General features: G+C 36.8%; 1 protein-coding gene and 1 long non-coding RNA gene across 5 annotated transcripts; both read right to left on the bottom strand.

Moving 5' to 3' along the window:
* Window positions 1-1,652: 1,652 nt before the first annotated feature.
* Window positions 1,653-27,018, bottom strand: LOC118265141 (uncharacterized). Its single transcript, XM_050705698.1, has 18 exons — window positions 26,796-27,018; window positions 23,445-23,554; window positions 22,842-22,932; window positions 18,783-18,968; window positions 17,650-18,041; window positions 14,286-14,354; window positions 13,729-13,897; window positions 12,939-13,118; window positions 12,529-12,695; window positions 10,389-10,575; window positions 6,349-6,458; window positions 5,847-5,937; window positions 5,386-5,571; window positions 4,727-5,094; window positions 3,839-3,907; window positions 3,243-3,411; window positions 2,315-2,494; window positions 1,653-1,856 (listed from the first exon to the last, which is right to left on the bottom strand). The coding sequence occupies exons 1-18, from the start codon at window positions 26,947-26,949 to the stop codon at window positions 1,690-1,692; spliced, it is 3,045 nt and encodes a 1,014-aa protein (XP_050561655.1). The 5' UTR covers window positions 26,950-27,018; the 3' UTR covers window positions 1,653-1,689.
* On the bottom strand, window positions 15,125-17,641 carry LOC126912706 (uncharacterized). 4 transcript variants are annotated; one of them, XR_007707360.1, is made up of 3 exons: window positions 16,684-17,641; window positions 15,621-15,697; window positions 15,125-15,554 (listed from the first exon to the last, which is right to left on the bottom strand). It is a non-coding gene; the product is annotated as an uncharacterized LOC126912706 (long non-coding RNA). The 4 variants fall into 4 exon arrangements; XR_007707362.1 differs by having other exon boundaries at window positions 15,632-15,697; XR_007707363.1 differs by having other exon boundaries at window positions 15,643-15,697.
* Window positions 27,019-27,295: the final 277 nt, after the last annotated feature.

Here is a 27,295-nt window from a genome sequence, read left to right as displayed (position 1 = left end):
CGTGACATTGCGTAGCTTTACCCTTTCTTTTTCAATCTTTATTCTCTTACCTATGTACCAAAATAACCTGTGTACTAAAACCTAAAATATGTGTATATTGTGTAGTGTGCATGTCATTATGTATGTTGTATAAAGATAAATATTGTAATAAAAACAAGTTTAGTTAATGTTTAGATAATTAATGTTATGTTACGTTGTTTTCTTTTTGCCTCATCGCAAAAAAAATTAGACAAAGTGCGTTCCATAGGCGGTCATTGGTTTTATTTTTTGACATTATAATAATATTTAAGAACAAACTTTTGTCTACTATTAAAAGGTCGTACATGATATCTGAATGTCAAAGAATACTGTCATATATAGAAAAAAAAATCATATTTAAAGATACTTATGAAAAATTCTCAAGTTGATTAGACAATAGCTAATGAGTCTTTTCGAATCGTAGGCGATTTAGGTAAATGTTAGGTATTAAATAAACTACTCGTATGTACATAATATGAATTTAGGGGAGACATTGATTGATCAGATAGGGCCCACTAGGGCTGATGCCTGATCCGGAGCTGCGGACTACCTAGCGGGTTTACCGGGGCTCCGTCTCGAAAAGCAGGAGAAGGAACGGGGTGGTTTTTAGTCAGTAAGAGTCTGACACTCCCTCCCGCCTCCAAAAGGGGAGACATCGATTATGGCTAGATAATATAATAAACTTTTATTTTTATTTTATTTATTTAAAATCATCTTAAACTGTCATTACAACGTTTGCCCTAAGTGTGATGAGAATATGAAGTAAAAATATAAGAAACTTTACAGGTCAAATATTTAATGGGCCTATGTCTAATCTATGTACCGACGAACCTACTCCAATGGCCACGGAGCTTAGTTAAGTGCTTTATTTATTACATTGATAAGATACCCAATATATTGTTTTATCATAAATACGTTAATGGCATTTATTGGCTAGTTTAGTATTTACTAAATGTTGTAGGTATAAGATTAGTACAACTATGAGCCTACATGATACAGCAAAATGTTGTAGTACTGGTAGAAAAATAAATAGAGTAAGTTCGTCTGTCTGTAATAAAATGTAGATAATATATCTTATAATAACGTATAAAATTTTCTCCTATCCCTAACATTGCACCTACCTCTACTTCTTCCCATATCCCTATACCTATCCTTAACCATATAAAAAAAATAAAAAATGACCCTATACGGCTACCCACTCCACTCCCGACTAACCCCGCCGATGCCCAGTTACCCCTACCCCTAAACCAGTTACGGTCACCGGTACCGGTTACAGTGGAATTTCCGGAATAAAAAATATTACGCATTCGCTCAGGTCTCACTGTATCGTTCCACCAAATTTAACTAAAATTTATTCAGTTTATAGTTTAGTATAATTAGAGTTAGTAATTAGAGTTATCCTACATCCTACCTCAAGTCATGCTCTACATCTGTACCAAATTTCATTTAAATAGATTCAGTGATTTAAACAGAAAGAAGAGACAAAGACATGAGTTACTTTCGTATTTATATAATTTTTCAACCACTGCACGGATCCAATTAATCGCATTATATAGCTTATAACCTTCCTAAATAAATGGCTTATTTAAAAAAAATAATTATTCAAATCGAACCAGTAATTCCGGAGATTAGCGCGTTCAAACAAATTCAGTTGTATATATTAGGTATAGATTACAAATGCACCCTAGGTCTAAACCGTACATAAATGGGATGATTGGACCGAAGCACTAGATCTGTGGCGAAGACTATATCTTCAGGCTTTGTGATTGGCTCCAGCTGATACTTCCACAGCAACTCCGACATCACTGTCTTCAGTTCCATCATGGCGAACTTTTGGCCTGCAAATAAATTCAATCCTGATATTAACTTGGTAATCTAAAGAAGAATGATCTTATTTTGAAGGGTCCTCTTCTGAAGACCACATCAAAATATAGTGACGCTATTACTCGTATTGTACAACAAAAACATTAGGAAACATAGAGTAGGTAACAGTGTTACCAATCAGATAATTGGGTGCAGGTATGTATATATGTTTTTTTTTCATTTTCTAGTATATTACTGCTTTATTTATTGTTTATATGTGTTAATGTAATAGGTATATAACCGTGTTAACATAACAAAGAAGAAAAGAACTGATTAATGTAAATTGAATACCCAATAACTTGATTTGTATCAATTCAGTTTCTTGAACAAACCAGATTGAACTAGATTTAAACTAGATATTTCTCTTACTTCTAAAAATGTTGAACAATTTGAAACTTAGCCAAATTCTCAATATCTGATGAAAAATACAAACCTATACAATTCCTAGGTCCTGCACTGAACGGTATGTAGCTGTAAGGGCTGCGAGTGACCACATTCTCTGGTAGGAACCGCTCAGGGATGAACCGCTCTGGGTCAGGGTATACTTCAGGGTCACGGTGAACATCGAACACATGGATGTTGCAAAATGTCTTCGATGGGATTGTGTAGCCAGCTGGGGAAATTCATTAATTAATCAATTTTTTTATTTTTAAGTTACATGGAAAACTTACAGCTAAAAGACAACAAATTAGGAACAGAAAGTTGGACTGTCAGCCAATAACAAGTTCTCACTTATAAGGTACGGAGTAATAAAATTATAATCATATGGATACTAGGTATGCAGATAAGAAAAGACATTAAATGCCAAATAACAGATAGAACTATAACAAACTATAAAGAGGCTTTCCCACTACTATACTCCTATTGATCAATAGATTTGGTGTTAAGAGCTTTGATTTGAGTCAAAAATTCTACGTTTAAGTTGGCATAAAATCGGACTCTTTAATTTTCTGACTTCCATTGGACCTGCAGGAGCCACCGAGACAATACCTCCTGAAGATGCTCGAAGGAGCGAAACATATTACGTCGAGTAGTATATTGCATGTCGTGTACGTTTTTATGTTGCACCTCTGCTGCAAGAGCATTTAATTGCGGGCGGGAGGGTGGTGCTACACACCACATGCTAAAAATACATCTATAAGCGGAATGAAAACTAAGAAATCTATTATATTGTTATTATTTCTAAGGTCTGTTGTTTTTAATGAATAAGAGACTGATTATGGCTGTAGTGATAGACAGTTTAAGAATTGTAAAATCCAAAAACATCTTCATTCTGTACTTCAAAATAATTCTTGCCATAGCTATACGAAGGAGACTTAGTAGTTAAAGCAATAGATGTAATTAACAAAAGAATACTGTACCTATATCAACTTCGTGTTTAATATATCTAGAAAGGAATGGTACGCTGGGGTACAGCCGGAGCGACTCTTTGATGCAACACTCCAGGTACCTCATCCTGTTCAAGTCTTCGACAGTCAACTGTCTCTGGGAGTCACCGTAAATGTCTTTTAACTCTTCGTATATACGGTCCTGAAACATAAAGGTAAAAGGTATATTTAAGTCAATTAAAACTGTGTCATAAATAAATAGGTGTGGTATTTTGCCTACTTCTCAAAAATCGGAATTAAGAAATATACAGCAGGTACGTTCCTCAGTAAGTTTTAAGTCCCGTGTAATACAAGGTGAGCCTATTGCCATCCATTGAACACGTTTCCAAAGTTTACTACTAAGAATCTCGAAAAAGCTTTTATAAGATACAAGCGTATTTCGAGACCTCTTGCTTAGTTGTCATACCGAATAAAAGCGACCGCGACCACTCGAATAAAAGGCTGTGTACTATAATATTATGTATTTCGTAAATATTTACCTAATCAATTAAAGAGTTAGTGCTAAATGTTGACTTTACTACCCGAAGGTCAAGGTGAAGGTGAGAAGGTCCAATAGATTTCATCATTACCTGAGCTACTGGTTCGTTAGCAATCCTCATGACCATGAACGTCAACGCTGATGCTGTGGTGTCGTGCCCCTAAAAAGAATACTAGGTACAATACAAAATTCATCAAAAATAAAAACATAGGTGCTATAAATAATGACTAAAAACGTTTATGACAAGGGCACAGGCCACGAGTCCGTGGATGACTAATATAAACAGAATAAAAAAAACTAAATTCAGTTTTTTTTTCTTTTTTTGTAGAGATCAATGGCTCAGTCAACTAGATAAATAAAATGAATGATAAAAACGTAAGTGGAATAGCAAAAAGAAAAGTCAATTTGGAGTGAGATTTGTATAAAGTTAAAATGCTAGATGTTTACCATCGACATAAGATAAAGCAAATGTTTTTTTGTAATAAAAGTCAATTATTTGCACTTCTGATTACATTTAAGTACATTATCACACAATGTCATTAAAAAAATATACGAGTAGTTGTAAATAGAACTCTGGTGTAATATTTTTTACAACCCTATTGTTCTGTAATAGCTACGATTAATCAGATTTTATTGATTTTAAATTAGATCAACTCATTAATACAGTTTGAGTTGGATGATTTTCCCAAGACGCCACCTTCCCACGGTTCGAAACCTACCAACGGCAAAGTACCAATGTTATTTTTTCCGAGTTATATGTATATTCTAAGATAATTTAGACACCGCTGACAAAAGTTGAAGGAAAACATCTTGAAGAAACCTGGACTTATTTCTAATTATAAGTTTGAGATCGCTAACCCGCATTGAGCAAGCGTGGTGATTAATGCTCATACCTTCCCCGTGTTAGAAGAGGCCTTTGGTTATCAGTGGCCGTTTATATGCTGTTGATGTGTGTGATGTACGTGGTGTCTGTACTAACCTCGAACAGAAATGTGTCAACTTCTTCCAAGACTCCATCGTTGTCTATATTCCCTTGTTCCTCTTCATCCAGCAAGAGATCTAGCAAAGCTGGTTTAATTTTCTTCTCGTACACATTTCCTTCAACCACATTCTTACTATTCAGCATCCTTTTCTCTCTCCGTTTCTCAACAATTTGTTTTGTAAAATTATGTAATTTCTTTACTATAAACTTTTCTCTTCTTGCGTTTGCTGACAAGCTGTATACCACCTCGTCTGCCAGCCAAGGTTGGGTCAGTCTTTGAAGAACACATTCCCCCATATCGTGAATGGACTTCAGATACTTGTCAAAAGCAGGCGTGTCTTCTACTTTTGTACCGAATGATGTCTCTTAAATGGGAAGGCATTATTATTATTAATCTAATTGTTTTGTTTGAATAGGATTCTGTACTGACATTTCGTCGTTTGGTAATGTATGTTTGATAATTTTGGACATAAAAAAATGACAACTTTAATACGCAGTTTAGATAAGTATAATAACTCTTTGTCGCCTTAATCAGTCGTAATATTTTTCCCCTTTGTAATTATAATAAATTTTAAGTTGTCACTACCTCTTGTAAATTTCCTGGATGTCATAGAACATCCCAACCGTTCATAAATATTTTAATGAATTTATCTTACCACACATAACAAGAAGAGTTGCTTTAGTAAACAAAGGTTTCAAGTCAATTTGTTCCTTATTATGTTCATTTTCTATTGCCAGCAGTAGGTCCTGGGTTCGTTGCCAGAAGCTGTGGAAGTGCTCATTGAGTATTTTGAAGTGAAAGGCTGGTGTTAACATTTTGCGACGTTGGTGCCATTTTGCACCTAAAACAAAATGTATTTTTATCCTTCAGTACCCTTAGTTCGAGTTGGCTTTACGTTGAACGAAGACGAAACGAGCGCGTTCAGCGCTCTGATTGGCTACTGCGATTGAACCAACCAATCAGAGCGCCGAACGCGTTCACGTTTCGATTTACTTTAAACGTAAAGCAAACTCATACTGAGGGTACTGGTCGATTCAACCAGCAGTAGGAAGGTTACAGTAAGCACATTGGCTTCATGACTGATATTGGCCAGGATGCTGATGAATATATACTGACCTTTGCTCACCAGCAGTCCTTCACGGAGCCAAGTATACAAAAAGTTGTAAGGCAGGTTCTTTTCATTGTACGTGGTCGAAGAGAGTATCATCTGAAATGGAGCAAATGTTATTAGAACATAGTTATGATTTCACATGATGCTATGATATCATCAGATAAAAAAAGTCTTCTGTTGAATTTAAGCCTGGAAATAAGGCTTCATAATTATCTGACTGGAGCTATGTAAGACTTAGCGGTTTACTGGGGCCCCGGCTTAAGGAAAGATAGGGTACAAAGTCTGCACACGACTGCGCAGTTATTGGGCGACTGCAACCGGCTGCCGCGCAACCCGTAGCGGGTTCAATTCCCACATGGAGGAACATTTTGTGTGATCCACAAATTGTTGTTTCTAGTCTGGGTGTCATATATATTTATGTGAAAATGTATATTTGTAAACGTACCCACAACACTGCTATGGAAATGCTTTATATATAAAGAAGATAATAACAGGTATGGTACATACCTCAATATCTTTCGGGTTAGATATAGCCACACTTCGCAAATTGAAGGCTTGCATTTTCCAAATGCGCCCATAAAGTTTGTTATATAATCTCGTATCGGTGAATAAGTCCTCTGAAAAAAGGAAAAAAGAACATTACCAGTCTTGAATCTCTCAATGAAATAAATAAGAAGATATCATTGGGAGAGATGAAAAGCATAGTTGTCTTCGTAAGAAATTGAAAACAAGTTTCTTACTGACCTAAAATTTTAGATCAAGTCAGATAAAATTCTTAAATAACAAGGAATTTATTTTACCTTTTTTACCGGTTTATACCATATAAGCCGGTAAACGAGCAGACGGATCACCTGATGGTAAGCAATCGCTACCGCCCATGGACACCCGAAACACCAGAGGCGTTACAAGTGCATTGCCAGCATTTTGGGAGTTAGGAATTTAAGGGTTGTTGGGGAATCGGGGATTGGGAAGAGGGTAATTGGGCCCCGGTAACCTCACTCACACAATGAAACACAACGCAAGCGTTGTTTCACGTCGGTTTTCTGTGGGGCCGTGGTATAACTCCGATCGAGTCGGCCCATTCGTGCCGAAGTTAAGTTAAGGTTATAACGGCTTATAAACTTATACGTAATTGATGAATCATTATTCGAAAAAGAGATCTCAATTACGTCACTCTCAGTTTTTTTTAATAATTTTCAAAACTAGTTCTGTGCTCGTCATTTGACCTGTTCAAATGACGTCACATTATTTTGGCTTCTAAGCCGGTTTGACTTGTAATTTGTAAATTCAAAAATATATTAGCTTGAGGTAGGTTATATTATAATTTTTGAAGGTCGAATTCATGATTCAGGGTCGGTTCATATCTGACGGAACATGCGTCGCTTATCATCGGTCGCGTAACGCCAGAACAGACAAATGTATAGAAAAACAATTGACCGTTCACACTCAACCGATGATATGTCAGTACGACCGATGATACGCTCGACGTATTTTACGTCAGATATGAACCGATCCTTAGTGGTGTTTTGTTATAGGTCTTCAGAAACTAGTTTCGCATAAGCAATAGATGCAATAATCATACTTAAATAAATATGATAGTTACAGACGGAATGTGGAATTGTTTCCGGTATAAAATGTGATATTAACTTCTTAATTACCGTACCTAAGTACATGTATTTTATACGGGACTCTCGTACCTAGTAAAGCGGTGGGTATAAACTATATATTATAACGTGCACGGTTGGCGCAATGGCTTGGCAACTCTTCGTGTGAATCCACAAATTGTTGTTTCGGATTTGGGTGTCATGTTATGTATATGTGAACTTGTATGTTTGTAAACGCACCCACGGGATGATTTTTCCCCCTTAAAAAAGCTTAGTTTTTTGGGGTAGATTGTTAAGTGTGACTAGTTCACCGTTATAGGTTGATTGTGACCTCGTTTAAAATCTGCAATCTAAATCCTTGTGCTATGTATTTTAATATATGTTTAATAGATATTATAATTTTTAAATTTAACAATAATGCGTTACCACGCTTTAAGGTTAACCACTTCTGCAAGTTTATTTTTAGTTTCGCTGCATAACTTATTTATAAATAGATTTCTAAATTTAGAGTTTTAATTATGCACTTTTTTATTAATAGCACCTACCTTGTGCGAAACAAGTTTAGTTATGAGGTTACGGAAGCATTTAACTGCAGATTGCAAAATGTATGAATATGTCTGTATATCTTAAATAACTATCTTTATATCACACTAATATTATAAATGTGAAAATTTGTTTGTTTGGATGTTTGTCCGTCAAATATGCTGAAGCTACTGAACGGATTTTGATGAAATTTGATATATAGACAGGGTATGAGCTGACTTGGGTGATAGGGATCCCGTAGATTTTTTTATTTTTAACGCGGACGCAGCCACTGGCAGAAACTAAATACTAATAAATAAAACTGGACAATTTTTTTGGTTAGAACACGCTAATACCCGGAACTACTGATCCGATTTGAATAATTATTTTTGTGTAGAATAGTGCATTTATTGAGGAATACGTAAATAGCTATGTCAGTCTGTTTCGGTCTCACAATAATTAATACATATAATACATAAGTACCTATCTACTGAATCGATTCGGATGAAATTTGATACAGCTGTAAAATAGAATTTGGAGAAGGCCACAATCCCACATTATTCCACGCGGACAAATTCGCGGGCAAAAGCTAGTAATATTATGTTTTGTGTCATTGTAAGCGTTCATTAAATGTATGTTTCTTTTATTTAGCTTAATTTGTTTAAACTGTCTCGTTGATCGCCTTGGTCTGCCTTTCATTCCGGGTATGGTAAAGTATTTTTGACACCCAGTAGGATATTGTAAATAGGTGGTAAATTATAACGATTAGTTACACATTATTTACAACTTAAAAATACCTAAAAAAGGAATAAAAACTAATTAAATAAATAATGGAAAAAATAAATAAAATAAAAATTCTCGTTAGGTGGTAAGTACTGCACATGTCAAGCGGGTTAGAGATTGCTGTTTGAAAAGTCTAGGTTTATTTTATTTTTATACATATACGATGGCGTTTGGTCACTGGTGGAAAGCGAAGTTGTGGCCGACGATGCAACACGCCTACCTACGAGCAACCTGTTAACTTGAAGACACCCAAATTGTGTGTTTTAGGGAACACAGACTTCAACACGTCTTGGATTTATTATTAGGTGTGTCTTTAGTATGTTGTGCGATGGGGTTCTTCTTTCTCATAGAAAATGGAAATGATTCTTCAATGATCACGATCATCGTTCATCGTTGTACAAAATGCATTATCTTAATCTTTATGAAAATAGAAAAAAAACCCTTTTGCTTTAAACAGTGAAAGTTCTTAATTCATCTAATTAACAGCGAATTACACGTGAGTGTTATGTTATTATTATTTATTGTTTGTTGTGTATTTTACAAGATTATCTTGGTATGGGACCTAATACGGCCCACAATATGGTTCCCTAAGGTGGCCCGGACCTATATGTTCATATGTTTGCATAGGTGTCTTGCGTTGTAATAAACTAGAAGAAAAGATGATACAGTTTTAGTTTTTGTTAAGTTTAAAGTTTATCTCAAAGTTAAATTTAGTTTTAAGTATTTAGTAATATCTTTTTATTTTATTTTGACTTAACATGGCTCACCTTAAAATTTTTGGTTGAATTTTTTTGCTCTATACGAGTATGAATAATGTCATACGAAGGTTGTGTTTTTACCGTGAACATTTATGTGAATAGTGTTTCATTGTTCATAATGCGCATACATATTTGCAATAATATTTTCCGGGACATCTTAGGTGACCCAATAGGTACCCAGTTTTTTTTAAGAGCTCAGTTAAATGTCAATTAATATAAAAGGCGTGGCTCTAGCACGTGGCTACACTAATAAAGAGGAGCAATCGTGTGAATAGAACGAAAAATTCATGTATGTTTTCTGTCGCAGCAAAACGAATACTACATGAGTTAGAAATAGATACAGAAATATGTACATTTAAGCGGTTAATGGTTTAAAAAAGTTTGTATTGTTGTTAAAATGCCATTCATTTTATTACTTTTGTCAATATCCCGATTTCCAAATAAATTTATGAAAACTTCCAATTGATATGCTTTTGCTATACTTTATTTATCTGGAAGATTTTATGAGGCTTTGAAATAAGGTGGGCGTTATTAGGCGCCTGTGGCTTATGTACACATTTAACATTACAATCCAAATTGCATTTAATTATTATCAGTATTAAAGGATTTTTTTAAATAACACATAGTAAGCAGAAAGCACATGACTACATTAATACTATTATATAGTAATGGTAGTGGTGTAACACGAACTATATAAATACCTAGTACATACAGAGTTCAGCATCGTAAAGAAAAGGTTTAATATCGTAAAGGCAAATGTGTAGAAGTACCTACCTTATACCCACACAACTATAGGCATGTTATTATTTGATCATTCGATTTAGAAAATACCTCTGCAAGGATGACTTCAACAAAGCTACCAATGATAACGAATACATACCCTTACTTCTGTAGATAGTCACTAAGTTTCCAAACACGGGCAGTTCAGGCGGGCCAGGAATTTTGGCCATTAGGCGACCGGCGCGACACCATCGGAAGTATAAGGGAATCACCGCAAGTATTCCACAAACAAGCCATAGTATGTACAAGATCATTTTGTCGGCGATCAGCACGTGTGATGCCGTCAGCTATTGCAACAGAATGCCATGAACACGACGGTGTATGTTTAGGCGTCACGCGGCCAGTATCAAGACTGGCCTCTTGGTTAGTGCATGTTGTAGTGCGACGTAAAGTCTCAGTTTATAGGGTGTACCTAAAGGTATGATTGAGGATTCAGGTGCTTTATTTTGATCTTTGCTGTTCAACGGAACAGTAGACGCGACTGGAGAGTTAGTCGGAGGATTTTAATGGCTAAAATGGAATAGTTATTTTCAGATAAAGTATAAAACTTAGTTTATCGTAGAAGTACATATGAAACTAAGTTAATATTTTTAGACTTTTATGTTTACATTTGATGTATATTGTGTGCTATGAATGATGTTGTGGGATAAAAGATGCTAGGACCTTTACTTTTTTCAATGACCTCAATGAAGTCGGCGGCTTAGTGGTCACGTGTCGCCTTGTACTACACGCAGAGTAGTACCTACTACTCTGCACAGAGAGGTTCAAGGATGTATGTGTTCATAGGGAGGTGACATAACAGTCGTTTCATGGGGGCTCCGGGGTTGGTCTACTAAGAGGACTCGGTGCCTCCTTTAGGTACAGATGCTTTAGTAACGTATAAAACCCACACTCCCCAGTTTTTCCCCAAAAAATCCTAGCCTAGGTTTTTCCTCGTAAAAAGGCCTTTACTTTTGTTCGGTTTTATGTAAATAAAATGGTCGCAGATCAACGAGTGTTTGGTGGACTTTTTTTTCTTCACAAGACTCGTAACTACAATAAGTGTGGGATTTTCAGAACCTATATGCTTCTTTTTGTTCATTACTTAGTAATTTGCTGACCATTGTTCGTTAGAGAGAAACGAAAATCTCCTCCACTATCACCTTTGTTGATCCGAATAACATTTTGTTGAGAAATAAAACAAAGACATAACTGAAAATAAAAGTTTATTAGCATTTGAAACATAAATTCAATGACATATTTAACTGGGGATCTGTTAAATTGTTAAAAATATCAATTTAATTTATATTGTTCTGGCACTGGTTCGCATTCTGTACCTACTTGCGCATATTTTGTATTTCTCAGTCAAGAAAATGTAAATTGTTTATGACAAATAAATGTTTTAACTTTGATATTACAAGTTATTTCAATGCCTACATTAACGTAATAATTATAAACATTTGACGTAAGTCTGTGAAAGGTATAAACGTCAAACCATCGAGTTACCTTTACTTATTTTGTTCCTTTTTGCAAGCCAGACCTAAAGATTGATTAATTGATTATAAGGATTAATTAAAGCTACGTAATCTAAAGGTTAACAACATACGCTACCGGTTAACTCCGATATCTTATTATTCGGTTTAGTTGAAAATGTATTTAAAATAGAGAGATAGTAACTGTAACTGTGCTTTTTTATAATAACTATAGTGAGACATATTAAATTAACTAAAAATCACGGCCTATTTTGTATAATCTCGTGGTACGTCCAATGGTACTTAAAATGTCCTACTGATAAAAAATATACACTTTTCGATGGCATATTGAGTTTTATTTTTGTCAAGTCTTTGTTCATACGTCCCTAGAAAAATCTAAGTTCTAGCTAACACGTCCAGCGCAGTAAACGCAGTTTAGTTGCCACTGCCTAATGCATTAAATATAATGCACGGACATGACAGCCAGATCAACATTACATTACATGTAATGCACGGACAGACAACGTATTAATAGAGAAACCTTCTATTAGTTTCGAGTCAGAGAGTGGCTCTTCATCAATAATAGCACGCTGCTCATCATGAGTAGAGAGTGCGCAGTCACGGTGACATCGCGGAGTCTACTGATTCAACCGTGATTTTTAGTTAATGTAACTGTGCTTCTTGTAATAAGCATAATTTGATCATTCGTACAAGTTGGTATTAATTCAAATTGAAATCTCCTGGGTTATTAGATGTGCTGACATCTAACACATATAAAGTACAATTTTATTCACGAGGATGCCTTTCCCGAAAACGGACATAGATTGGATGACTGGTCCTCAAAATGATGTCAATAGTGAACACCAGGTCCTCTGTCCTGGTGACTGGTTCCAATATATACCTTCGGAGTATACTTGACATGATAACTTTGAGTTCTATCTGAGCAAACTTTTGACCTGTAAAAAAAAAATATATGAGTTACTTCTGTTTCTGCCAGCGGCTTCACCCGTGTTCCCGTGGGGTAAAAAATAGTCTATATGATATTCCAAACTGTAATCTACCCCTGTTCAGTTCTGTTTAATTGTTGAAAACAATTGCTAAGGGATGGGGTAAGTAACCATTTAATGAGTCTGAGTGCGGCGGTTAGTCTTTTTTGCAATACTGAATCAAAAATAGATTATTATTATTAACCGTCTTACCTATGCAGTTCCTCGGCCCAGCACTAAACGGTATGTAGGCGTATGGATGACGCGAGACGCAGTTTTCAGGCAGGAATCGTTCCGGTATGAACTTCTCCGGGTCCGGGAATATATCGGGATTGCGATGTATGTCGAACACGTTGAAATGACACATCGTTTTGTGTGGCACTATGACGTCACCTGTAGGAACAATAGAAATTGGTGCAGTGGTTGTATCGTCTCTAAAGTCATTAATACTGAGCTCCTATTAAAAGGACATGATTCTCCTGTACTTTTCTAAGGTGTACAATAAAGTATAAATAAATAACAATAACGAAGCTGTAGTAGTAGTTGAGTGTAATAGTTGTTTTGAGAAGATTGACATATTGAATTGGATGCACTTTATACAAGTATGACGAGAAAAAAATATTAAAGAGAAAATTAAGTAAGGCAAAAAAATATATTTCTTTAATAGATAGCACTTAGCATTAAAGTTGTTATGATAAACCAGTCAGAATCAGTTTGATTAAATGCTTTGTAAGGAAACTTTAAAGCCTATATTTTACCGGGATACCACGGCGGCCAGTCACGTCACCATGGTGTCCGTAAGCTACCAAACTAGACACCAGAGTGTCGCCACACCACACTGCAACAGTATCAAGATGGACTCTAAGTGCCGGCAAATTGTTTGCTCAAGCAAGCGGACACTAGGTGAGTAAGTCTCTAAAAAGCTGCGTACATTTAATTGGTACCGGCGACCAGTCACGCTACCGTGGTGTCCCGGCGAAAAAGCACAGATAGAGTAACTTACCTATCTTCACATCCTCAGCAAAATATCTGGACATGAAATGTACGCTGGGGTACAGACGAAGCGACTCCTTTATACAACACTCCAGGTACTTCATTTGACTCAAGTCTTCAAGGGTAGGAGGCCGTTGACTGTCGCCAAATATACTCTTCAATTCTTCAGCTATAGAATCCTTGAAAATAGTTTAAACATACTTAAGATTAAATCAGTTTATACTCCGATATATAAGATTAACTTTCGCCAGTAAGGCTAGATTTTAGTTCCATACTATGCCCTAGGTGGCATAATTAACAACATTAAAACGCATGCTGTACCGTACGAAGTATTATTTGAGATAATTAATAGAGATGTAGACAGAGTATGAAAACATAATTTACTCCGTCAGCTAGATAATGAAAAGGTATTAAAGATAGCAGAAATGTAGTTATATTTAAAAAAAAGATAAAGCGAATTGGTCTTATTGTGGGGGCTGACTACGTCACTCATGCATTACCTCAACGTTTATTTATTTAAGGGTCATTCACCAGTTAGAAGCAAAAAGGTTACATTTATAAAAATACCTGTGCGTGAGGTTCGTTCGCAAGTCTCATGATCATAAAACAGAGCGCTGTTGCAGTAGTGTCGTGACCCTGAAATTAAGACAATTTTACATTAAATGAATGCGTCACTTCAGTGTTCCAGTGTCTTCATGATTGTATCTACTATAGATCCGGGCTTACAGGACTTGCAGCGGTTTTGGGAAGTTGTGGCGGGCTTATCCCATAACGTAATTTAAACGTAGGTTTTAATACAATTCTGAATTCATTATACTCCGAGACAACAACCTTAATGCTTCTGTCTGCAAGGAAGCAGTAGACCCATTCGCACAATTTCTCGGGAAGACCATAGGAAGAAAGCTTCGAAAGAAGCGCTTTATGCCAAACCCGGTCGAAGGCTTTCGCCACGTCCAAGCTAACTACCAACGCTTCCCCCTTAGATTCGATCGCCTGTGCCCAACGGTGTGTCAGGTAAACCCAAAGATCCCCAGCCCATCGACCTTTACGAAAACCGTATTGCTGGTCACTGAGTAGCTGGTGATCCTCTAGGTACCGCAAGAGCGGGCAGTTAATAATGGATTCCATTATTTTCGAGAAGAGGGAAGTTATGGCTATCGGTCTGCAGTTAAACGGATTTGTTCTATCGACTTTTTAGGGTTCCGTAGCCAAATGGCAAAAAACGGAACCCTTATAGATTCGTCATGTCTGTCTGTCTGTCTGTCCGTCCGTCCGTCCGTCCGTCCGTCCGTCCGTATGTCACAGCCATTTATTTCCGAAACTGTTGGGCCTACATAGTTGAAACTTTGTAGGATGATGTATTTCAATAACCGCTATTCGAATTTTGAATAAAAATCAATAAATTTATAAATTTAAAAATTAAAAGGAGGCACTTCATACATGGAACTGATTAAAAAAAAAATTTTTCAGCTAACATATCCATAATGGGTGTCTATGGTTCTTAAAACCATTTTTCGTCAAAATTAACCGTTTGAAAGTTAGACGCTTCTAAAGTGGAAAAATGAGTGTCTAACTTTTAACTTTAATGAGTGTCTAACCTCTAACTTTTAAAATAAGAGAAGGAGAAAACAAAAATAAATATATGCTGTAGATTTCAATAGAAACTAACAACGAAAATTGGTTTGAACCAGATATCAGGTTTGGGTTAGGTTTGGGTTAGTCATGTCTGGGTTCGGACCAAACCTAACCTAACCCAAACCTAACCTAAACCTAACCCAAACCTAACCAAAACCTAACCCAAACCTAACCCAAACCTAACCCAAACCTAACCCAAACCTAACCCAGACCTAACTCAGACCTAACCCAAACCTAACCCAGACCTAACCCAAACCTAACCCAGACCTAACCCAAACCTAACCCAAACCTAACCCAAACCTAACCCAAACCTAACCCAAACCTAACCCAAACCTAACCCAAACCTAACCCAAACATTTTTTTTTTTTTGACCCCAAGGTGGGAAATCCTCATGGAGCCCCGTCGTCTGGGGAGGACGAAAGGGACTGTCAGACTCTTACTGACTAAAACCCACCCCGGTGTCCCGTCTCACACGTGGGTACGAGGGAGCGAGAAACGAAATTCTTCCGCAGCCCCCGAATTCGTGGCGGCCTGCCTTGTCAGGCCCCACCTCAATATGCACAGAGAAGTGAGGTGTTAATCTCCTCCGTGCTACGTCTCGGAGGCGCGCGTGGACACAACACGCGCCACCACCTCGGGTCCTTTATAACGGGATGACGGGGACTTCCCCAAGTCCGCCGTCCCCGGACCCATTTATGGGGGTCGAAAGAGAGCAATTTCTGCTCTCCTTCGACGCCCGGTGCGCCTGCTGCGGGAAGGTACAAAAGTTGTTATTTCCCTATCCCTCTCCGCAGCCTCCTTCTGCGACATGACATCTTCGCAGAAGGACACCACTGCATCCCACGACTCTGCACTGCTGACCATTTTCTGGACAACAATCGGCAGTGACAGGTCGTCACCAATCTTGGATTTGAGGGCACGTCGCTGTTCGTCCCAAGCCACACACTCCACGAGTGTGTGCTGCGCCGAATCCTCCTCACAATGGACGCAGTGATGGCACCGAGCGTCCGGCTCCCTGCCTATACGACACAGAAACTTCCCAAAACATCCATGCCCCGAAAGTACTTGTGTCACATGAAATGACAAGGAACCATGTCTTCTCCCGAGCCAATCAACGAGTACTGGCCGGATTGCTTCGATGATGTTGAAGCCAGCGGTAGGGCGTTGAAGCCTTTCCCGCCATTCCGCCACTAAAACCTGACGAAGCTCCAACCGATGCAATTCTATCTGCCGTTGCATCAGTTGGACACCCTGTTCTCGCTGTTCCACTCGCCACCGGTATAGTGACGCAAGAACTTTCGCCTCAAGGTCCCAGGGTCCCAACCCAAACCTAACCCAAACCTAACCCAAACCTAACCCAAACCTAACCCAAACCTAACCCAAACCTAACCCAAACCTAACCCAAACCTAACCCAAACCTAACCCAAACCTAACCCTACGCCTACTGCGGGCGGGGAAGGGAGTCGAGATCTCCCTCTCCCGCTCCGCAGTTTCCTTCTGTGACATCACATCCTCGCAGAAGGACACTACCGCGTCCCACGACTCCGCGCTGTCGACCATCTTGCGTATGACCGCCGGCAGCAACAGATCGCCTCCTATTTCGTCTGTCGGCAGCAGCCGATCCCTTCAGGTTGGAGGACTTGGAGGCCACCTCCAAAATTTCCTCATTATCCTCTAGCGCCATTTGCGCTAGCTCAGCCACTGAGTGGTCTGCGTAGAGGACGTTGAAAGCCCCGTAGCCGGCCCTGGACCTTACGGCACCGGTTGCGCGCTCCTTGGCGGCGACCTTCTCCTCCAGGTCCTTTTACGCCTCCACCCGCTTAGCTTGCGCCAGAGACGTCCTCAGTTGGCGTTGAGCTTCATCAAGTCCCACATCGTGGGAACTTGATTTCGCCTTCACCTTTTTTACCCTACCAATTACTGGTTCCGACGAATCGTCGGATTCTTGCCTCAGGTGCCCCTCTCGGGGCAGGACCACTCGTTAAAGGTTCCATCCCCACTATCACTACTTTCTCCGATCTCTAGTTGCGAAAAAAATATAAAATGGTTGAAATATTTACAAAATATTTTTATTATTTATTGTTTAAAATTTGCCGCCCCCTAAAAAGTGCCGCCCGGGGCGGGCCGCCCCTGCCGCCCCCACTACGCTACGCCACTGTGCTGTAGTAGCTACTTAGTGTTGCACCTCTATTATAATGGGTTGGGCAGCATAGTCGAAATTGTCATACCCATCATCACCAACAGAGTTATGATGTCATTCATTAGAAACCATCGCAACAGATATCTAAACACTTACTTCAAACATAAACGTGTCGACTTCCTCGGTGATTCCTGCTTCATCAATTCTTCCTTTCGCTTCCTCATCAAGTAGAAGATCCAGCATGGCTAGTTTACCTTTCTTCCCATAACTATCATCCTCATCATGAACATAGTAACCAGTGATATTATTATTCTTTCTATATTCTCTTCTGTCTTGTATAATTTGTGTCGTGAATTTGTTCAAACTTTTCAACGCAGCCTTTTGTATTCTGGCAACGTTAGTAAATTGGAATAGTGTGTCTGTGTACAGCCAGATTCTTGTGATCCGATACATCATCGTCCAAGCCACTGTGTGTAGAGGTTTAAAATATTTGTTTTTAAAAGATTCTATATTATTATCTTCCCCTGTAGATGTACCCATTGAAGTTTCTGAAACACAAGTCACCGTATTATTTATTTTTTAACGCAATTAGTGTAACGGTAAAATGGGGTGAATAGAAACTTAGGGGGTGAATAGATTTTTTTTTATTAGGATTATTAGTTTGTTTTCATGTTTTTGGTTTTAATAGAGCATTTTTGGTTTTAATAATGAATTAATAAAAAATATTAAAATGGTGTAAACAGTTCTAAATTACTTGAAAACACAACAAAATGTTGTTCCTATTCACCCCTGATTTGTTTCTATTCACCCCGTTTTACGGTACATAATATTGTCGTATATAAATGTACGATGTTTCATTTCGACACATTTGAGTTTATATTAAAATCTCTGCGTTGATATGAAGGTCAACAAAAAGTGTATGAGTCATTAAAGCTTTTTGATTTATTATCATAGCTAAAAGACGTTAATTGGTGAACAAAAGTCTTTGCTACTTGCATACTATTCTATAGGTACTAGCTACACAGGGCCCTGTGACTTTGATGACATTGTCAGTCCACCAAGCATGAGGCCGATCCTCATAATGGCGGATGAGGTATCATCCAATACATAGTTTCATTTTTAAAGAAATAGTTGAAATATTACAATTACTAACGACCCGCCCCGGCTTTACAAGGTTATTCATATTTCTCTATCTACCATATCATGCATGTATTTAATATACATATAGACCGGACAGACAGACAAAGCGACTTTGTTTTATAGGTTCTATAAATGTAGTGATGTCATACCACATATCAATCCAAGTGTAGCCTTGCTTATAATAGGAAACAAATCCGTTTTATCCTTGTACAGCTCTTTTTCCAAATTGTTTACCAATTCTTGAGAATGTTCACAGAAAGTAGGAAAGAACTTTTTCAAAATCTGGAAGTGAAATGCTGGAGTCAACATTTTGCGGCGATGATGCCATTTTTCACCTGAAAAGAAGATAATTTAAGTATTTTCCATATTCCTCATACCTACTATAAGTAGATATAATCTATAATACGAGGTTAATTAGTTTTAATATAAAAGCATGCTATGTAGAAAAAGATGTTGAAAAATCTACTACAAATGAATTCATTTTTCTCAATTACAAGGCAGATATGGTTATTAAAAAAAAAAACTGTATATTGAAAAAGAAGTCCCAGTATTGGACTATGAAAATATATCTATACATATAATAAAATCGTAGAAAAGTGCTGTCTGTACATTGAAAATAAAAATAAAAAAAATAGCAGGGGTTATTGTTATGTCGATGTCGAACCCAAAAATGTAATTAAATTTTTTTTGTCTGTTTGTCTGTTTGTCTGTTTGTCTGTTCGTCTGTGCGCGCTAATCTCAGAAACGGCTGATCCGAGTTGGATGCGGTTTTCACGAATATATTGTGGGATGCTTAAATTTACATTTAGTGTTTGTTTCATGTCAATCGGTTCATAAATAAAAAAGTTATGTCAAATTAAAGAATCACGTCGAACATTCTATGCTTATACCATTAATCTCCGCAACTATTTGACGGATTTGGTTGAAATTTGGTACAGATATAGTTTAGAACCTTAGAAAGGACATAGATATATTTTTATTTCAAAAATCAAAAAATAAAAATAAGAAATAAATTATTTATAAATAATTCTATGTCGATCGTTACACGACTTCGGTTCATGTTATTGTTTTAATTTATCGAAAAAAGTAAATAAATAGTAAAAAGGTATGAAAAAAATAATATCAATATAATAAAACATTAAGTACAAAGAAAATGCTCTAACGGAGTATAGATAATTCTATGTCGATCGTTACACGACTTCGGTTCATGTTATTGTTTTAATTCATCGAAAAAAGTAAATAAATAGTAAAAAGGTATGAAAAAAATAATATCAATATAATTAAACTTTTAGTACAAAGAAAATGCCCGAACGGAGTATAAATAAATAATCCAAGTTGTCTTTATCCTCGATAGATGGCGTTGGGATCGAAATAGATCGCGCTATGGTTTCGTTACATTCATTTGGTTGGGTATCGGCCGAGCGCTTCGGTACTATCGTAGAAAAAGTGTATTATCAGTCGTATGATTATTTGTCTGTAGTGGTCCTGCTGTTTCGTATATTCTAAATTGGTTTCGTTGTATTTGTCAATTAATAAGTTTATTTGTTGGGTTTTCCTGGTTTTTTGGTTAAACTATTTAACGTAGGTTTAGTTTGATATCGATTATTAGTAGTTACTGTAGTTAGTTTTTTTAATAAAATTGTAAGTCTAATTTTATTATTTTTAAATTAGATTTAAGTCGTTTCTTTTAAATTATTTAGTTTAAGCTTGGTTATTATAGCATAGAGGATAGGTTGTAATATAGTTTATTTTTTAATTGTTATAAATTCGTAATTCGTAGCTTTCTTTAGTTTTAAGTTAGTTTAAGTCCGTTTTTAAACTATTTTTCAATGCCCTAAGTGAGTATACATCTATTAAATTCAAACGCAGAGCTCATTATGTTGATTTTTGAAGAGTTCCCTGGAATATCTTCCACATCTCATTTTTGAAGAGATCCCGCGAGATCGGGAACTATGTGGTTAAAACCAAAAATTTGCCGGAAGTCACTATTCCACGCGAACGAAGTCGCGGGCAAAAGCTAGTTTAAAATAAATGTATCCATTCCTCTCCAGATGGTGATTTAACGTGCAGAATAAAGATTATATTTATCATTCAAAGCTAGTACAAGGACACTTTTTTTCCTACATATGTTAAGCCAGTCTGTACATAATTATATGTATAAAGATTCAGTTAATCCTTAAAGTATTGTATATTTAACAATCTGTCAGGTTTCCATTTAATTCAATTTATGCACTTACATATATTTCATATTTAATCACAACCTTGACTTTCCTTTGGTTTTATTGAATTAGTCTAGAATCTAGAAGTAACAGATCGCCTACAACATTATCTATACTATATTATCCCACAAAAACATTTCATGTTAAATGTTGCCAAGACGAGACCATATAGCTCGCACTGTCAAAAAGTAATCAGATCCCGCGTAGAGCCAAGTTTCTAACCCTACATGCCCAGACCTAAATCGATAAGCCCTAATTTCACACTCAAGTTTCGGGGAAATTCTACAGCCATAGCTCGTACTGCGTAGTTCGTAGCGCGTAGCAGAGTTTTTACGCTATAATCTCGTAGGCGTGCAAACCTTGGACGTAACTGGCGAGTTGGCCGCACTTTTTGCTATTCGTCATATGGGCTTGAGCTTAAAAATCTATTCAATCTTCTAAACTCTTTCCGTGCGGCCAACTCGCCAGTTACGTCCAAGGTTTGCACGCCTACGAGATTATAGCGTAAAAACTCTGCTACGCGCTACGAACTACGCAGTACGAGCTATGGCTGTAGAATTTCCCCGAAACTTGAGTGTGAAATTAGGGCTTATCGATTTAGGTCTGGGCATGTAGGGTTAGAAACTTGGCTCTACACGGGATCTGATTACTTTTTGACAGTGCGAGCTATATGGTCTCGTCTTGGCAACATTTAACATGAAATGTTTTTGTGGGATTTCATTTCTTTTTGTAGGTTAGGCCGTACCTAACTAAACCTTCACCTACTAAACTACTAAATTTATAAGAAAATTGCAAACGTAATCCTAATACTTTTTATCAATGAAAATTAAAACACTAGTATCTAAACCTTTACCTACTAAACTACTAACAATTAAATATTAGGCAAATGGTTTTTTTCTCCGCGATAGCAAACTTTTAAATCACCGAAATATTCCGAAAATTTTTCATTCAACGAGACAACCGTCAACGACGTCTGCCCTCGCGCGTCTGCCCGCGTTCGGGTGCCGCGCTCGCTGACGGGCCGATTATTTTTAGCTACTGCGCGGGGACGAGGGGGCAGGCGGCGGGCGTTGGCGCATACTATACTTACGATGCTTATGTTCAAAAGTATAGGTTGATTAATAAACACTTACCGAAGTGAAGTGTAGTAATATTATTCATATCTAAGTACTTATGGGTGGGATAATGTTTTGATTTGATGAAAAGTTTGTGTTCTATGTACTTGTGTATAATTTTCAGATTCAAGCAGGAAATAGGGAATTAAGTTTCCCTATTTCAGATTTTTACCCCTCCGCGGCCGCATTCAGACCTCTAGCGTCAAAAGTTGCGGAAGTCTCGAACAAACTTTCAACCCCTAGTTTAAGGGGTTGGGGGGTAAAAGTTCCAAGTTTTAGGATTTTTTTGTTGTTTGGGTACTAATACTAGCTTACATACCAAATTTCAGTTTTCTAGGACTTCAGGAAGTACCTTAAGAATTTTGTTGATCATCAGTGAGTGAGTGAGTGAGTGAGTGAGTGACGAAATCGGGGTATTTTAGATATCAATAAAATCTAAAGTATAAGAGCTATGCAATTGAAACTTTAGAGGTTTATTAAGTCTACCACTGACATTATATCCTGAAAATTTTGTTTATCTGGTATAACCCAAACTCAAGTTATGAAGGTTCAAAAATACGACGAAGCGCTTCGAGAAAAGGTAGGTAGTGCCCTTGCGCTTGCGCTTCGCTTGGCTCGTCTTGGCGGGGCACTACCGTGCCCCCAGATAGAGTTGAAGAGTTTGTTTCTTTGTTTGTTTGAATGCGCTAATCTCCGAAACTACTGGTTCAAATTGAATAATTGTATTTGTGTTGGATAGTCCATTTATTGAGGAAGTCTTAAGGCTATAAATTATCACGCTGCGATCAATAGAAGCCGAGCAGCGAGTGAAATCGTGCAGGTGCAGCTTAAGTTATAAGGCAGTAAATAAAAATAAACAAAACAAGATATGTACCTTGACTAGTTAGAAGTCCTCTTTGTAGCCATGGGACTAAGAAATCGTACGGCAAATTTTTTGCTATATACTGAGTCGATGACAAAACTACCTGGAAATATTGTTTATATGATGTTAGCAGTATATAATAGAAGATATTTATTTGTAGTGCGAGCGGAACTGGTTGGCCGTTCCTTAGGTGGCGAACAGGGATGATGGGGCCTACTGTGACGATACACGATGCTTGACGACCAATCTCGATATATCGTGAATGAAAAAATAAAAATCGTAAGAAGTGCGTTGTTGGCCTTTTAGGGGTTAGGAATTTAAGGGTTCTTGGCAAACCGCGGATTGGAAAGATTGGCAAGCGTTGTTTCACGTCGGTTTTCTGTGAGGCCGTGGTATCACTCCGGTCGAGCCGGCTCATTAGTGCCGAAGCATGGTTCTCCCACACTTGCATGGCTCTCACACACTTTTGAGTGCTTATAACCTATCTACACATTTTTTATAATATCATTGGGCAACGCTGTTTATTTTTGTGTCACAGAGCACAATCAGATTATGGCATCTCCTCTTTGTACTTGCTTCATGATTATAAGCTATTGGCCTATCACGAAAGCTTACCTCAATGTCCTCAGGCTTATAAACATACACAGTTCTGTAGTTAAACGCACACAGTTTCCAAATTGGGCCATACTTTTGTCGCCATTCTATCTGTTTGTTGAACAAGATTTCTGAAAAAAGAAAACGCTTTGTCATAAGGTAGAATATACAATTACCTAAGTTTCACATAATTTTTATTTTGTATGAAATTAAACGTCTCCATTTGTACAGGTTTATCACGACTAGTAAACGTGTTTGCGAGCAAATTTTTTGCTAAGAAAACCTACACTTGTATTGTTTATTAAAATTGCTTTAGGTCGAAACTTATATACCTACATGCATAGAATTAGTGTGAACACACTGAACTATACCGCAACTCGATTGAGTAAGCATTTTTTTATTTTAATTACACATAAAATAAAAGTATTAATGAATCTTTTATAATAAAAAATATTATCTTTACGCGGCGAAAATATCCCTTAGAAGGGCCCGATGAAAGCGTCCTACTATAGGTTCTAGGTCCTATTTATCTCTTAGAAATCCAGGATATTTTGTTTTAAAAACTTGAAAAAAAACATACCGGCCGAATTGAGAACCTCTTCCGTTTTGGGAAGTCGGTTAATAAGCGCAATGGATACTTAACTACAAAGTTACTCGTACCTAGTATAAATGATATTTGTACAACCTAATCAGATTTAAATATAAAAGAAGACACTACATAGTGCTAGTGCATTTCTTGTTTTTAAGGAACGTTACACGTGGAGTTTTTTTTTATTGACCTTCGTATACACTGACAACCTAATTACAGTCGACTCGTTGGCCCGGTACACTAAGATTGGAGGAATATTTAAATGTTGAGGAAAATACAACATTACAACTGGTTATTAATGTAAGTATTACAAACAATTATACCTAAAGAGAAATATCATAAAAGTAATGATTTTTCACAGAAATTAAACAAGTTTTTATATTAATTATTAGTAGTAGAAGCGCGACAATCGCCACGTCGTGTGTCGCAGAATGCTGCTCATGAATATGAGCCTCTAGCATGGCTTGAAACTAGTCGAGTTCCTCGTCAAACAGTTAGGTGAGTAAGCCGATAACATAATAATTAATTTAGTATGTCTCACGAAAGTTATAATAAAAGTATTTATATTTCGATGACACAAAGTAGGTACGTAATTAATCTGCATACGAGGTATTAACCCATGTAATTGCAAATATAAATATCATATACAAAACATGTTTATTTAACTATGAATATGATAAGAGTATAAGGCGCCAATTTGTTTTAATAAACAGATCACTAAATCGTCTGTTCACTCCGCGACAGGGTCAAGTTTGGAACGCGATAAAGTTATGTTTATGTCATTTAATAATAATATAACTGAAAAATTTGCTTATTTACTTGAAAGTAATTGATTTCGGAAGTATAAATCAAAGTAAACGTTGTTTAGTTCCTCTGGTTCGGTTCTTTTGAAGGTAAAAGGTAAGGGTCGGGTATTTTTCTTGAGGGTAAGAGGTATATAGCTCTTCTCTTGTCTTCTTTAGATGTTCCTTATAGATATAGACGTTCCTTATATATACATATAGATCGACACCAGCAATTTATACTGCGCTAACTCAAAAAGCGTACTTTACAGTAGAGGCGTTTAAAGGGAAAAACGTGATAACTTTTACATTAATTAAGATACTTTTTTGAAATTTGGTATGCTTAATATTTCATTTATTCATTGTAATATGTGATATTTATATTTCCTTAATTATTTCTATTTTTTGATTTAGCGCAAGTTAGCAGTATATAAACGTAATTTATCAAAAAAAATTACATCTTATACACGTCTAACTTATGTTAGCGTAGTGTAGTACGGGACGTCGTAGTGCATGATCAATCATCTGATGCATATTTCAATATTTTATAAAGAACATGTACTTACTTACAAAAAGAATAGTCAACGTACCATTAATAAACTAATTAATACGTTAACACATAAGTATTTACTATGTAAAAGTCGCTAAGTCGTTCATTTTACAAACGAACAAATATACACACGAACGCACAAAACTACGCTAACTATGAGTTAGCGCAGTGTTGCAAGGATTTTGACCAAAGTGATCCCCGCGCACACTCCGCTAATAATAGTTGGCGTAATATAAATCGAGTGATTTCAAAAAGTACCTTTACTTAGCGTTTTATAAGATTTGTAACTTTCTTATTTTTGCATATTTCTTCTCAATTTTTTTATGACGTATGTAAACACACATTTTAAGCAACTTGGCATAAAAAAAGTTTTTCCAAATTTTGAGTTAGCGTAGTATAAATTGCTGGTGTCGAGATGTTCCTTGAAGAATATTGAATACTGGGTTTAATGGAACCACATATAAAAAGCAATGTCTCATCTGATTCAAAAAATAACAAATTAATGGTTTTTTTATGTTATAATTCTACGAAAAGTATTCAATTAACTATTATATTTAACGATTGAGTAGTCAGTAACGGTTTATTCGTCGAGTTCCTCGTAATAATATTTATTTTATGGGGATAAGCCGGTATCTAAACGAAGAGACGGATCACTTGATGGTTAGCAATTGGTGTCACACCTGGACACCCGAAACACCAGAGGCGTTACAAGTGCGTTGCCGGCCTTTTAGAGATTAGGAATTTGAGGATTTTTGGAGATTTGGGGATTGGGATGGGGGCCTCCGGTAACCTCACTCATACAACGAAACACAACGACAAGCGTTTTTTCACGTCGTGTTTCGCCGTGGTATCACTCCGGCCGAGCGGCTCCATTCGTGCTGAAGCACTATTGACGCGGTGGCTGGGCAACCGGCTGCCGTGCAACGTATAACGAGGTCGATTTCTGCACGGAACAACTCTTTGTGTGATACACGAATTATGGTTTCGGGTCTGGGTGTCATGTGTATGTACCCTTACAGCCAAAATCCTAGTGTGGGGCAATGTTGAAAAACATAACATGGGTCTCCTACACTAAAATTGAACTAATAATAATCTGAAATAAATTCATTTGTGATTTAGACACAACTTACCTAGTTAAGAAGAAGCTAGAAAAATAAAGATTATGATTTTATTTATCTATTTTACACTTTATGTACATTATACAAAGGTGGACTTAATGCCAATGATGAATGAATTATGATGTGATACTTTAGAATAGGTATAATGTAATAAAGCGCGTTGCTTAGCTAAACTTGTATATATAAATAATGTGCATGTAAAAAAGAGCAAAGAATATTCCTATTACCTCTATGTAACCTAAAAACTGAACACACAAAACAGGTCATCAACCGGCAGGTTTTACATATTATTCAACTAAATAAATATTATACCTACAATTGTTTTTAACTTACCTGGACTAATAAAAATATCAAAAAAGTTCCCAAACAAAAACGTTTGCCTCGGTCCTCTAATTTTGTTCAGTAATCTACCACTGTAGTTATATCGAAAGTATAGATGCAAACCGATTACGAATGCGAAAATCGAGAGTAAAATTTGCACAAACATTTTCTACACTATCGCTAACTACGACTGTCGTAAAACGTTATGAGTATATGGTCCTAAGTATACTATTGATATGTTCTTGTGCTTATCAGTAACTGGGTTACAAAGTCGACCTTTAAGTACCTACATACCGTTTATACATACGTCACGTCACATCTATTTAGTACAATTAATTGTTTTATTTAGACAAATAGATCTTCATTAGGTGCACATCGACACAATTATCTTACAATATACGTGTGGGTAATCTATATCTTCTATACATATAATAAAATCGTAGAAAAGTGCTGTCTGTACATTGAAAATAAAAATAAAAAAAATAGCAGGGGTTATTGTTATGTCGACCTCG

The sequence above is a fragment of the Spodoptera frugiperda genome, chromosome 28 (genome assembly GCF_023101765.2).
Source record: "Spodoptera frugiperda isolate SF20-4 chromosome 28, AGI-APGP_CSIRO_Sfru_2.0, whole genome shotgun sequence".
In the NCBI taxonomy this organism is placed as follows: domain Eukaryota; kingdom Metazoa; phylum Arthropoda; class Insecta; order Lepidoptera; family Noctuidae; genus Spodoptera; species Spodoptera frugiperda.
Note: the sequence above shows the minus strand (reverse complement) of the source record. Positions and strands in the feature narration are given on the sequence as shown.